The following is a 12,558-nucleotide window of genomic DNA, read 5'->3' as shown; positions in this document are numbered from 1 at the left end:
CTAGCACTGAAATGAAAGCTAACGAGCCCTCCCTCATGCAAACAAGATTGAATTCAGTCCATATTGTACAACTGCAACACGTCCTCCATCCAAAATGTGAGCAGAGGGCAAGTTAGGTGGTTAACCAATACTGCCAGGTACTACTGTCTGTCCCTAAAACAGCAACAGCAGTAGCACATCTCAACTGGATGCAGCAGCATTTGCCAAACTGTGCTGTCTGATATCTTGAAGACATCCCTTTTAGAAATACGACTTTTAGAACTGGCGTGACAGCGGTAGCTTTTAATATGGTGCCATTAACATCTTCAGAGAAGTATCAACCTTGCTCAAAGGCAGCAGAGTCTTCAGGACAAGCCTGCGTCTTTTCTAAAAGGTACATCGATACCAGTCTGTGAAGAAACCAGTGTTTATAAAGAGTTTCAATGAGGAGTGCCAAAACTGATGGAGCAGCATGGAAACATAAAAGAAAGGTATGGCTAGGTGCTCTCATGCTGGGAGGAGGGCAGAAGAGACGGAAGGTGAAAAGGAGGAGGATGGATTTCAAAAGCGATGCTATAATATTCAGGAGCCATAAAATATTACTATGGGAAAGGCAGAGAAAATTAAAGGCCAACTGCAGTCTTGGAAGATCCAGCAATAAAGCAAGCCAAGAGATTCTGTACCCCAGCTGACGAAGCAACTGAAAATACCTTGAAATGCAGCTTGTGCACAGATTGCTAAAGGAAGCTCAAGAAGCTCAGATTCCTTGTTTTCCTTTTTCAAAGAAAACATGCAACCTCCTTCCACCCCACTAATCCCATCCCAAGGAAATCACTCTATTTTCTAAATTGATCTGTGTTCAGTATAAATACACGAATTCTGTGTGCCGCTATCTTCAGAACTCAAATGCAGTTTGTCCTTGTTGTAGCCACTTTATATTTTCATGAAGAAACAGGACAGAGAAAAAGAAAAAATTTTTCATGCTCATCATTTAGGTATAAAAACAAAAAACCCACCCCAAACCTGTTTTTCCTTTCTGCTACATAGGTCTTGAACACAAACTAAGACACACTCCTCCCCAGTTTCCACCATCTTATTTCAGGGACCATTTACCAAACGTTGCAAAAGTTAGAAAACGAGGGGGACACGGGGGAAACATGAATATCTGAAAGATCACAGGACATAATTCATTCAGTATCCCCCTTTCCCTCAAGAGTTTATCACCTCTCAGAGATGCGTCTAACTTAAAGCAATTAATTGTTTCTAACTGCCAGAACTGTCACTCATTCATAACGCATTAGCACTCAGGTGGTTTTTTTAACAACTCCTGCTGTACATAATTTCATTTGTGATGCACACTTTCATTTTTATTTTAAATTCTAAATTATTTCCAAGTAAAGATCTGAAGGGTTATGTTTCACCTGTGGATTTTTAAAAAATTATTTTTATTTTTTAAAAAGTCAGGTGAACAGCTGCACTACAACTCAAACACCAAAAAAACCCAAACCAACATCTAAATACTAATAATTAGTGCAGGGAATGGCTTGTGCATTCCTTATTAGTGAAACATACCCTCCTGTCCCACTCCACCCCCAAAATGAGGAATTTTCTACTTTTAAACAGATAAATCAGAACTGTCATTTATGCAATAGCAAATATGCAAACCAGAATACCTTTCGTTTACATCTCTGGATTTGCTGCCTTTTGTTTAATAATATAAACACACACACCAACTGTTAACAGATAACATGCAGATTTTGAAGTTACCATTAATGGCTCAGTAGTCCTATTCAATAAGAAAGGGTTTGCATATCTGAAAAACCTGTTGCCTTTAAAAATGAATAAAATTAGTAACACAGTAATCTTCAGTGCATGGCATTTGCTTAAAATTAAATACGGGCCCGATCAAGGCAACTCTGTACTCACACGAGCAGTCCTGTTCAAGTAACCAGCATCTCTTGCATGAGTAATATCCTGTAGTTTGCATTTTAAGTTAAGGCACCTTAATTTGGTTGGTTGGTTGTAGAATTGATAACTGATACACCTTTTGGTTTATGCCTGCTGGAACACTTCTGCTAAATTCATAAGCTTCAGACTGCTTTAATAACAACTTGTAATTAAAAGAACACAGACAACCTTTTCCTCAGTAAATGTTTTACCCCATCACTTGGAGATCAATTTGGAAGTCACTTTACTGTGTAGCTTTTGTCAAAGCCTTTTTTTTCCCCCTAAAACAAGAATCCAATAAAACCAAGTGAAAACAAGAAACAAAACCACTATTTCATGCCTTGACAACTGTATTTTTCCACTTCCAGTAATAACTTGAATTTGTGCTTTTAAACTCACTTAGGAAATACCATCATCATAAACTGCATACTGCTCAGGACCCTTTAACTACTTAATTAGCTACTAAAACCCTGCGAAGGAGCTGACGTTGTATTAGAAGAGAAGCAAAATGAGCCAAACTCCACGCATCCCCCACCCTCTTACTCACAAGCGTTAGTGTAAGCCCTTACCTGCTGGGTAACGTTCGATAACTGGCCAGTTGTCCACCTGTAATGTGGCATTGCCACCACTTCTTGTGAAACGTACTACGTGGTATTTTCCATCATTAATGATTGCGTTGATCTCTTCAATAGAGATGTCATCAGTTCCAACATTAAATTTAACTCCAATTTTTCCCTGGTGCTGCATGTCAAAAAAAAAAAAAAAAAAAAAAAAAAAAAAAAAAAAAAAGAGGAAGAAGAAAAAGAAGAACTAATTAAGAGTTGTTTTAGCAAGAAATAGAGACAGTGTGTCATACAGGGAAAGATTTCTAACAACATCTTCCCTCCTCAGATGTAACTTCTGAAGGCTTGCATGTGGCAGTGACAAGTCTCCCGACAGCTCAGTAAGTCCGGGACGTCTCTTTGATGGATAATTGATATTCCAAATGAGTTATTTCACCAAATTGAGTTCTCTCCTTTTCCAAGAGATTCAGACCAAGATGAGGAGGGAGGGAGGAGGAGGAAAGCTCAAGTTTTCTTTCTTTGTCCCCTCCCTTGCCTCCATGAGGATTAAACACCATTTTTCCTTTTAGGCTTTCAAAATGGAAAGCCTTGCAGTGTGAGTTGGAAGAGGTTTGAGGATTTTCTGGCTATGAAAGCCAAGGTCCAGCCCTGCATCTCCTTTCCCCAAACCTCATTCACACTCAGAGTGTTCACAAATGATAACAAAGGAGGAAACTTTTTCTTTTCTAATGGAGTGGTTTTTTGCATCACACTGTAGTAGCTCTGAACCATTAAGACAAGACCAGACCAATTGACTAACAAGGACTATTCTGATCAGAGCCAGAGAGGAGCAAAAGGCATTGGTGACACAGGGACAGCACCTTGTTCCCACTAAGGACCAAGGCTCTGATTTTTTTTGCTGGGATTTGCCTGTAAACTCCTGTGCCTGAGTGCGCCCAGGGCCATGGGGACTTCCCACACGGATTCATACTCAGTGCCAAGGCTGCAGATTTTCCAGATGATTGCGATATTGGCATGTTTTCATTTTTATTGTCTTTTAATTATTAAGATGTTCACTCTAATGGGACATTTATGTTTTAACAAAGTCCTTTAATGTCTATTAAAAGTTTAACTTAAGAACTTAATGATTTTTTTTTTCTGCCATAAAATCAATTCTATTCCTGAATAAGGATATTTATTAAATTGAGGAGAGAAAAAAAAAGCACTGCAGGGTATGAGATTAGGGACTTGTGCATAATAAGTGGCAATTCTATGTGAAATTTCATGTCATTAGTACTGGTACATCCTTCTTAAAAGTTAAAAAACTTCTTAAAGTTTTTACACTACCAGATGAAACACAATGAAACATTTCACTTTGTACCTCTTCGTCATTCACGTCAATCTTTCCAGAACCAGCTTAACCTCTCCTGCATAGCTTTTGTGTCTGCTCCCTCCTTCTTTTACTACCCTGGCACCACTCCCTGTAGTAAGCGTATCCTGCAGCTCCTTGTCTCTGGAAGTCTCCCAAGTGAAGAACTCAGGAGTTCTTCCACTTTATTTTATTCTCTTTTTAAATACCTGACTTCATTTTCCAGTAGTGCTTGCATATTCCAGTTATACAGTTGAGCAGCTGCTGAACACCTTTGGAGCAAGTCCCTCAACGTTTTGGCACTACGCTATGACCTCTTCTGCTAAAATCTTTTTTAAAGCACTAAAAGGACTATTTCCTGCTGAGATTTGCAGAATGACTCTGAAAAGTATTTTTTTTATTTGCTCCGTTCCTTAAATAACGTTCTAAATATTCTCCTTTTTTTCCTTGCGGATTGTTTTAATGTTTCTTTATTGGCTGGTCCTACTTTTCCATGCCGACAGGGTGTCGGTAAGGGATTCACCTCACCCAGCACATGCTCACCCTCTTTTGTCTCTCGTGTGAGCTGCGGAGCAAACTCTCAGTTGTCCCGGGAGAGTAACTGTAGCTCCATTTTATTTCAACTGGTTCAACTATGACTCAGAATAGATTTCACCCATTTTCTTCCATGGATGCAATAGCTTATTTACTTCACCTGTTTCATTCACATGCTTACTTTCTTTATACAGAGATGTATACAAAGAAATATAATATTGTCCTGGCTCTAAAGCAATCTCCTCTTTTACTAATTTATGAAATGCAGAAAAACAGCATGTAATGATAATGGCATATGCACCTTTTCACAGTACTTTAAAGAAATCAAAGTCTTTGAGGATTAAAAAAAGCTGACTAATTTTACGGTGATTCATAATTTTACTATCCATAACCTACACTTTACATACCTGCTTTCCCATTTGCTATATATGTGTATATACATATATTATTTTAGATCAAAAAACGACAAGGAAAAAAAGCAGGTTTGAGTGAATAGGACAGGTGCAGGCAAAATGAAGTGGCGTAGAAGGCAAATATATCAGCAGGTTTTCCAAAACTAAGAGAATGTGGTGTTGCAATGGTTACCAAGTAACCATTTGTAAATGGCCAGGTATTGGCAAGTGAAGTGAATGCTTTACAGACTTGAAGGCAGACCTTTAGCCTTACTTGATACAAATATACTTTTTAGTGGAAAAAAAAGCAAGTTTCCCTGACTTCCTGACATTTGTACGGAAGTACTGTGCACAGATGCCAAGCACGCAGGTGCAATAGCAAAAAATATCACCCTAGTAGTTGATAACATACTATAGTTATTTTTTTGGCTGTATTTCTAATGCATTTGTGTAGCTGAGAACATGAAAAACTCCATATTTAAAGGATACGTTTCATTATTTCACACTTCTTCAGCACCTGTGGGCATTTATATAACCTCTCATAAAACAAGGAAGCAAATCTGGGTTTCGAGTTTAAGTCTCCCTTATTATTATATCCATATTTAAGTTTGACTTCTGAACCTCACGCTAAACATGGTATGGACTACAACGCCATTGTGCACAGCTCTTTAGAACTGCAGAATGAAATATGATGCAATGACCTGACAGTACACAGGCCCAGACAGATGATGACATTACCACAAAGCAGTAAGTCACCATGTATCAGCCGAGTTGCAATAAGCACCTCTGTTTGTAGTTAGCATTTTTTTAAAGACCTTGCATAACCATGTAGTAGTTTGACTCACTGTACTGCTCCTTCACTGCAAGATAATGTAAGTCACATTATTTTTCATTTGTCATTGGGTAAGATCATGTGCACATACAGTTACTGTGGACCAGCTGATGTACAGTAGCCTGTTGAGATAACTTTTATTTTTCCTTCTTTTTGGAGCAACACGATAGTGAGGAAAGGGAAGAAACTGATAAAACTGAAGCATGCTAAATTACTATTTCCACTTTGCCAGCCTCAGTTGCATAATGCAATAGTGGAAATTTTCCTTTATCACTTGTTTATTCATAATAATCTTAAAGTCATTCTTCCTATCAAAAACAGCCTCAGACAAAAGCTGAATGAGAGGTTCCCTCTTCAGCATCATGATGATGGGCACTATAGAAATGTCTGTGCATTACTAAGTACCGCGATAAGTCAACATTACTGTTGAATGATGTTACCTTTGCCTGTGACCTGAAACAGCACAGCAGTTCAAGCTCATATTTCTAGGAGGTTATGTTTGCCCACTAGCAAAGATGATCATTTCAGAGTTTCCCTGGTGAAAATCAGCTCTGTACACAGGGCGTGTAGAAGTCCACCGTGCTGTTTACAGTTCTTAGCCTGTGTTTTACTTTTCTCAATCTCACCCAGTTGTGAGAGAACATAGCAATGAAATCAATTCCTTTTCCTACTGTGCCTTTATCCAGTCTGAACTGGGAAGGCCACCATAACAGAGTGGAGACATGTAGGAGATGGGAGAGTCTCCAATATCATTTCCAAGAGAGGCCAGAAGAGCGGACACACCTTCAGGAGAAGAGTGAAGCATTTCAAGAAGTAGCGTTAAACGTTGCTCTCTGTCTCCGGACGTTATTTGGAACTTCAAATCAGAAGGTGCTATGAATACTGCTGCAACCGTCACATCACCACCACCGCTCCCTGGGACAAAGCAGCGCAGGGACCTCCGATTCACCTACGGACAAGCTACATGACGCTCTGAGCAATAACCAGCAGCTCTTCAGAAAAGCTAAACTTCTGGCTTGGAGATGCTTTGGCCATGTAGCTCTCCTGTTTCTGAGGCCAGGGTGACTTTCTCTCCACAGTACCCACACAGGCAGATAAGCTTATTTGGCGTTACCTAAAGTACCCCTACGCATTACTGCAACGTGCAACGTCGGCTTTGCCTACAGTTTAACCTCTGCTGTCCAGCCACCTGTAGGAGTCCAAGCTCACAGGATAAGGATAAATATGTTAATGGCTTCAAAGCAGTTGGGTAAAAGCCTAAGATATACATGTTTAGCTCCAATCCTACATTCCTAATGTGCTCTGAAATGCCAGGAGTTTTGATTGCTCAGACAGTATAGGTGTGTGTGCATGCACGTGTATGTACCAATCATTTCAAAACATTTTGTCTTCAAAAGCACTGGCAGCTACTATTGTAATCTAGCAACTCCAGTGGAATAGTTTCAAGCATGTTCTATGAATTGTGTACTCTAAATACTTCTACCTTGGCTTTAATAGGCCTTTTCTGCTTCTGATGAAGCACCGAGAATGCTGATGAACCCGAGAAGCGAGCAAGAAACGTGAAATGCAAATCAAGCCAGCGGCTGACAGCGCAATTTTTTCCCTGTTGGACCCTAGTTCAGTGCTACTGATCTGCCAACTCCAAATGCAATAAAACGTATGCTAGTATAATATATATATATATCTCTCTCCAGAATAATGATATTTCCTATAGCATCAGCAAGGTTTTACTGCTCTCTGTAGTAATAATTCTGGAATCAAACGGGAGCGTGTGCAAATTTGGCACAACAGTAGTTTTAGAAGAGACCACAGACAACCTAAGCTCATAATACTTACAACCTTTAACCACTTCCAAAGAAAAGTAATAATACTGTGACTCCCACAGGTGAACAAACAGAGAAAAAAACATTCAAGCGTGCCAGCTTGCATCTTATAGTGTCGCTCCCTGAGGCACAACTTTCTGGTGAATGCGATAACAAAGTCTTAGAACTAACTGATGGTTTACTTTGACTTTATTGAAGAATATGTTTCTTGAGTTTTATTAAGAAGAGTGAGATCATTTTCACTCAAATGTAATCAGAAGCTAATATTCTGTATTACAGAAATTTATGCAAAATAATTAATTTCTGGTTTTCTGAAGCTTGTAAGGAAACGCATATCTGAAAATAGAACTGTGTGCTTCAGGAAGTGAGAGGAGGGCTATATAATGGACAGAAGATATATTTGAACTCCAAGATTAATTGAGTAACTACATATATTTTAGTCTAGTTTTACTTTCTGGATGGTTTTTTATAATTTTTTGTTACTGCTTTTCTCTAGGAAAAGCGATAAAATATTCAACCTAATATTTACCAACAGTAATCAAATCTTTTACTTTTTAGTCAACTGCAGGACAACACACCATAGGAACAGGCATTCTTCTGTCAACCCTCATCTTTAGTACTTACAGCCAGGTTTTGTGTCCCTTCATGAATTCAGAAAGGTAACTGTTTTCGGGGATGGATTATAGCTTTCAGTATATCAGTGTTTGACATACTGTAGAAAATGCAGGAGGGGCGTGAGAACTCTATCAGAGTGCTAGTGGTCAAAGTTACCAGTCATAGGTAGGCACTTCAAGCAAGGAAGCAAAGATTTTTGCTGATGTCTGATAGGGTGCATCCACCTTGTATTCAGTCTTTGATAGACTGACATCTGACAAGCATGAAACTGTTTGGTTTCTCTTTCTTTTCCCAAAAGCTGGAAATACATAGCTACTGTGGAGAAGGGAAAAAAGAAGGGAAAAAAAAAAAAAAAAAAAAAAAAAACCACAACAAAAACCCCCCAAAAACCCCACAACAAACCAAACTTCTCCCTTTCCTGGTTGCCTAATAAGGATACTGTGCTATTCCCAGTGTTCCTTCTTGCCAGTTCTCACCATTTATTTGCAACTTTCCTGATATTTGCTTATTTCTTAAATCGACAGCTCCGTAGACCATAGTTTATGAGAAAAATCCCACTTTTCATTTTAAACCAAGCTCCTAGTTCTGATAATTGTACAGAAAAGCTTAAAACCCAAAGCCTTGCAGGCTACTAGAAAGAACTGAAAATCATGTTAAATCCCATGATTTTGAACTAAATGCTTGATTTTTTTTCAGCTAAACGTGTGATACTCTGAGCAAGTGACACTGATTTCATTACCCTCATATCAAATCGGAGCAACATGCAACAAAGTGGGCTTCCTCTCAATCCAGTCTCCCAGCAATTCTGACTGCTTCTCCATCATTGGACCTGTTTCCAGAAAGATTTGTTCTCATTTGCTTGAGTCTCAGCCTCCTGGTCCCCAAGACAGCGGGACTGGAGGGTTGAACTGACAATACTTACTTCCAAAATGCTCTGTAAGACTTTATCTACAGCTGACTAGACTTTCTGAGCCTCCAGTAACACAGCATGCTTGCACTCAGGAAGTTTTTTCATGACTTGGCTTGAGTGGTAGCTGGACTCCAAATGCGACCCGTGAGATTCCTGCGAGAAGCGCGGTCAGGTCTCTGGTACCCGTTTGCACACACCGATTTGAAATGCAATCCTGGCAACGAAATGCTGCCTAACACTACGCTAAGCCACTATTCATACTATTCAGAGAGGAAAAATGTTGTCTGCAGAGCCAGAAATGTTACCAATATTTCCTGCAGCACTGGTGCATGCTCACGTAAGTGCAAACCCATGCACGCCTTTCTCATCTACACCAAGATCCTTCCAGAGACAGCACAAGGCACTTGAAAAAGAGATCTATAGTCATAAATGTACAGCAACAAACCTCTTTTTCCTCCCCTAATTTTGGATCCTCAATCAGTTGTTTCATGGATTTTCTTAAAGAGAGATGGAGAGTGAATTTGCAACATATTTTGCTCTCACATTTTACTCGGAAGTTCTGTAAGATCATTTAATAAACCTTTAAATGACCCCAGTTGCATGCCATTAAGTTATCTAGATTTTCTAAACCAATACAGAAATAATAAAAATTCATTGTTCACCAGATGCCCCTGGTTCACATATAAGAAATAGCACTGTCACTGTAACAATATTACGTATGCAAATACATACAGATGCTACCAGAGCTACTGCACTCCTAAATGTTGTTCGATAAAAATTAAGCAGCTTCTAGCCTTAAACCAATGACCCTTAAAAGAGGTAAGTGAAATATGGGCCCAGCATCACGCTAATTTACAACTGAGGCGTACCTGAAAGAAAAAGCTAAGCGGCTCACTATGCGGAAGAAGTGACACACGACTTAAACCAATTTTTTTTAATGTCACAAAATGCCATATATGCAACCACAGAACAAAAAGCCTGGAAAGAAGGTATCACAGAAGTGTTCACTGCCCCAGCGTTTCAGGGCAGGAAGCACCTACTCTTTACTACTATGAAATAATGACTTGTATCACTTTCTGCTTTAAAATAATTGTCCTCACAGTCTGCTTTAAGTGTTGTTACAGCAATTCGATTTATACATAAAGCTCAGCAAGCAGAAAATTTAGAAATATTTATAAATCTACAATTCTGACACTTCAGCTCTCAGGCTGCAGTTTTCCCGTTTAGTTTTAAACATTGTAATTCTCACTGCTATATATCATAGCTGTATTTCAAGTTACTCTGATGATGAATTACTGAGACCATACCATTACCCTAACAACGAGCCCCCAAAAATGCAATAGTTATGGAAGACATATGGTGTAGAGCCCACAGCAGCAGCATACTGCATCTCATTATCCACTCAGCATCATTACTGCAGTACACAAAATTAAATTTTTCTGAGAAAATATGCAGTAAAGAACAAATTAAGTAGTCAGCCCTTAACGTGGTACTTCTGTCAAAACAGCATGTCGCACAGAAATGTCTTGACCTTGCTAGTGTCTCACCAAGGATTCCCAGTTGTGGTGAGATGGTGTGGATGGGTCGAAGAGACTACAGAAGCTGTTAATACCAAACAGAGCCTAATTTGAAGGAAAAGAAAGAGTTTTAACTACCGGCCAAGGTAACTCACATGCCTTGGCTTTGCTCTTACACACTTATTTCCATATAGGCAGATAGCTTGGAGCTTGGGTACCCGAAATATAGTATGCACAGCCTGGGGAATGGCATACTCGTGGGGAGCTCCAGCTACTCAAAACCAGCAAACACTGTCCCTCCCCACACGTACATCAACACGTGTTTCCAGATGAACACAGTGAGATTTGAAAATTAGGCTTGCTTTCCACCTTTTTTTATAGTGCTTTTATACAGAGATTATTAAAATAGTGTTCCTGGGACTGGATAGAGTTGTTCAAAGGTGTAAAAATACTCCTAGAAAAAACCCAAACGAGTAGCACCTTGATATCGGTACAATCTAATCCACACTGGAAATTGTGCTGGTTTAAGGGTATTGATTTCTGTGCTTAGAAAGGCTTCACAGAACTCCTCTGATAATTTGCGTGTCTGAAACAAATCCAAAGTCAGAGTCAGTAGGAGGTATAACTGGGACCAGAAGTGAAGAATCAGCAAATTCTCAAGCAGGCTTTCATGCTAAATGATTAATAGCCATACGATCAACACGCATGCTCATGAAAACACAAGTAATAAATTTTTGAGAATGTGGGTCAAAGGTCTTTTCATATTAAAAACCTGTAGGGAATTATTAAAAACAAAAAATGGTATTAGACACCCAACTCCTGTTGAGCTTTAATGAAAACTGAACACCTACCTGCTATTCACTCCTTTGATAAGCTTTCCTTTAATATTAAGGACAATCTTGAATATTTCCAGATGCCCACCACAAACACTGGGACAAAGTGCTTTTTAAACACTGTTTAAATGCAGACTGCATTCCTTTATTGTTCTGATTGCCTGTATACAAATGTATTTCCAGAATTGTCTCCTAACCCTTCTTCTCTTCCTTTGGAGTCTCCCATTGGAAACAACCTGTTCCTAATTCATCTTGGCTGCTAAGTACTCATTATTGACATGGACTTACATGAAAGCAAACTAAAAGAAAAAAAAAAACAAAAAAAAACAGCGCACAAAGTGATTTAAAAGCCAGACACCTGAATAGTGGACCTAGACGAATATTTTTGCCTCCTAACTGTAAAATGAAGAAAACACGATATTCTTACTTCAGAAACTTGTCTATCTGAAACAATTCATATCCGCAAAGTAGTTAAGCAGAAGTAAACAACAAAACCCCAAACAAACAAACAAAAAAATAGATTACTGGTCTATGAGACAAATGTACAAGTGAAGTGAGAAGACCTCGCTCAAGGAAACATAGCTATGCTGTTACCAGACAGCAGAGCTACAACATGCCACGGCTTGGGCTTGCACTCCCTGCACAAAAGCACGTTCTGGTTGTTGTCCCATTTTCTGAGCAGTCCTATCATTTCTGTCGCCAGCTTGCTTTCTCTTATCATCAAGTGTAGAGTCATCCTATGGCAAGCTTTAATACCATGTGTATTTTTCTCAATGGTAGTAGTTTCCTTTATCTTACCTTTCTTCATCTTGAAGATGTTTCAGCATCAAACCCAATTTGACAATTTCCCTGCGTGCTGTGCTGAGATACGCAGTGCGGAGTAGCCTATTATCAATGCTACAACAGAAGATCTCACTTCTTTTGATCACTTAATGCTGCAGAGCATGTAAAAATTCTTACAGTGAATACATGTAGCACATGAAGTGATCAAACAGTGTTAGTTGACTGGACTGTGAAATCCAACGGGTAGCTAGAAGGAGAAAGCAAAATGTGATAGCTACCTCTACGTTCTCCTCTGCTACTGCTGCTAACAGCCCCCAAGGTTTGAACGACATTGTTTTGGCATGTTAAAAACCAAACGAAAACAAAAACCCACCCTGTGGAAGAGAAGTGTCACAAAGTAATGAAAGGGCTGTGTACAGGAAATCATTAGTGCTTGTGAACAGCTTCTACAAGGAAGAAATCTCTGAAGGAAGCATTGCAAA

At 39.2% G+C, this 12,558-nt stretch overlaps 1 protein-coding gene across 32 annotated transcripts in view; it reads right to left on the bottom strand.

Moving 5' to 3' along the window:
• NRXN1 (neurexin 1) overlaps positions 1 to 12,558 on the bottom strand; it is a 724,516-nt gene that overhangs the window by 123,571 nt on the left and 588,387 nt on the right. For all 32 annotated transcript variants that reach the window (XM_030035075.2, XM_030035076.2, XM_030035093.2 and 29 more), the window contains one exon: positions 2,496 to 2,667. In XM_030035075.2, the coding sequence (XP_029890935.1) occupies positions 2,496 to 2,667 (172 nt within the window). The remainder of the gene's footprint in view (positions 1 to 2,495; positions 2,668 to 12,558) is intronic.

The sequence above is a fragment of the Aquila chrysaetos genome, chromosome 13, assembly GCF_900496995.4.
Source record: "Aquila chrysaetos chrysaetos chromosome 13, bAquChr1.4, whole genome shotgun sequence".
In the NCBI taxonomy this organism is placed as follows: Eukaryota; Metazoa; Chordata; class Aves; order Accipitriformes; family Accipitridae; genus Aquila; species Aquila chrysaetos.
This window is presented reverse-complemented; position numbering and strand designations above follow the sequence as displayed.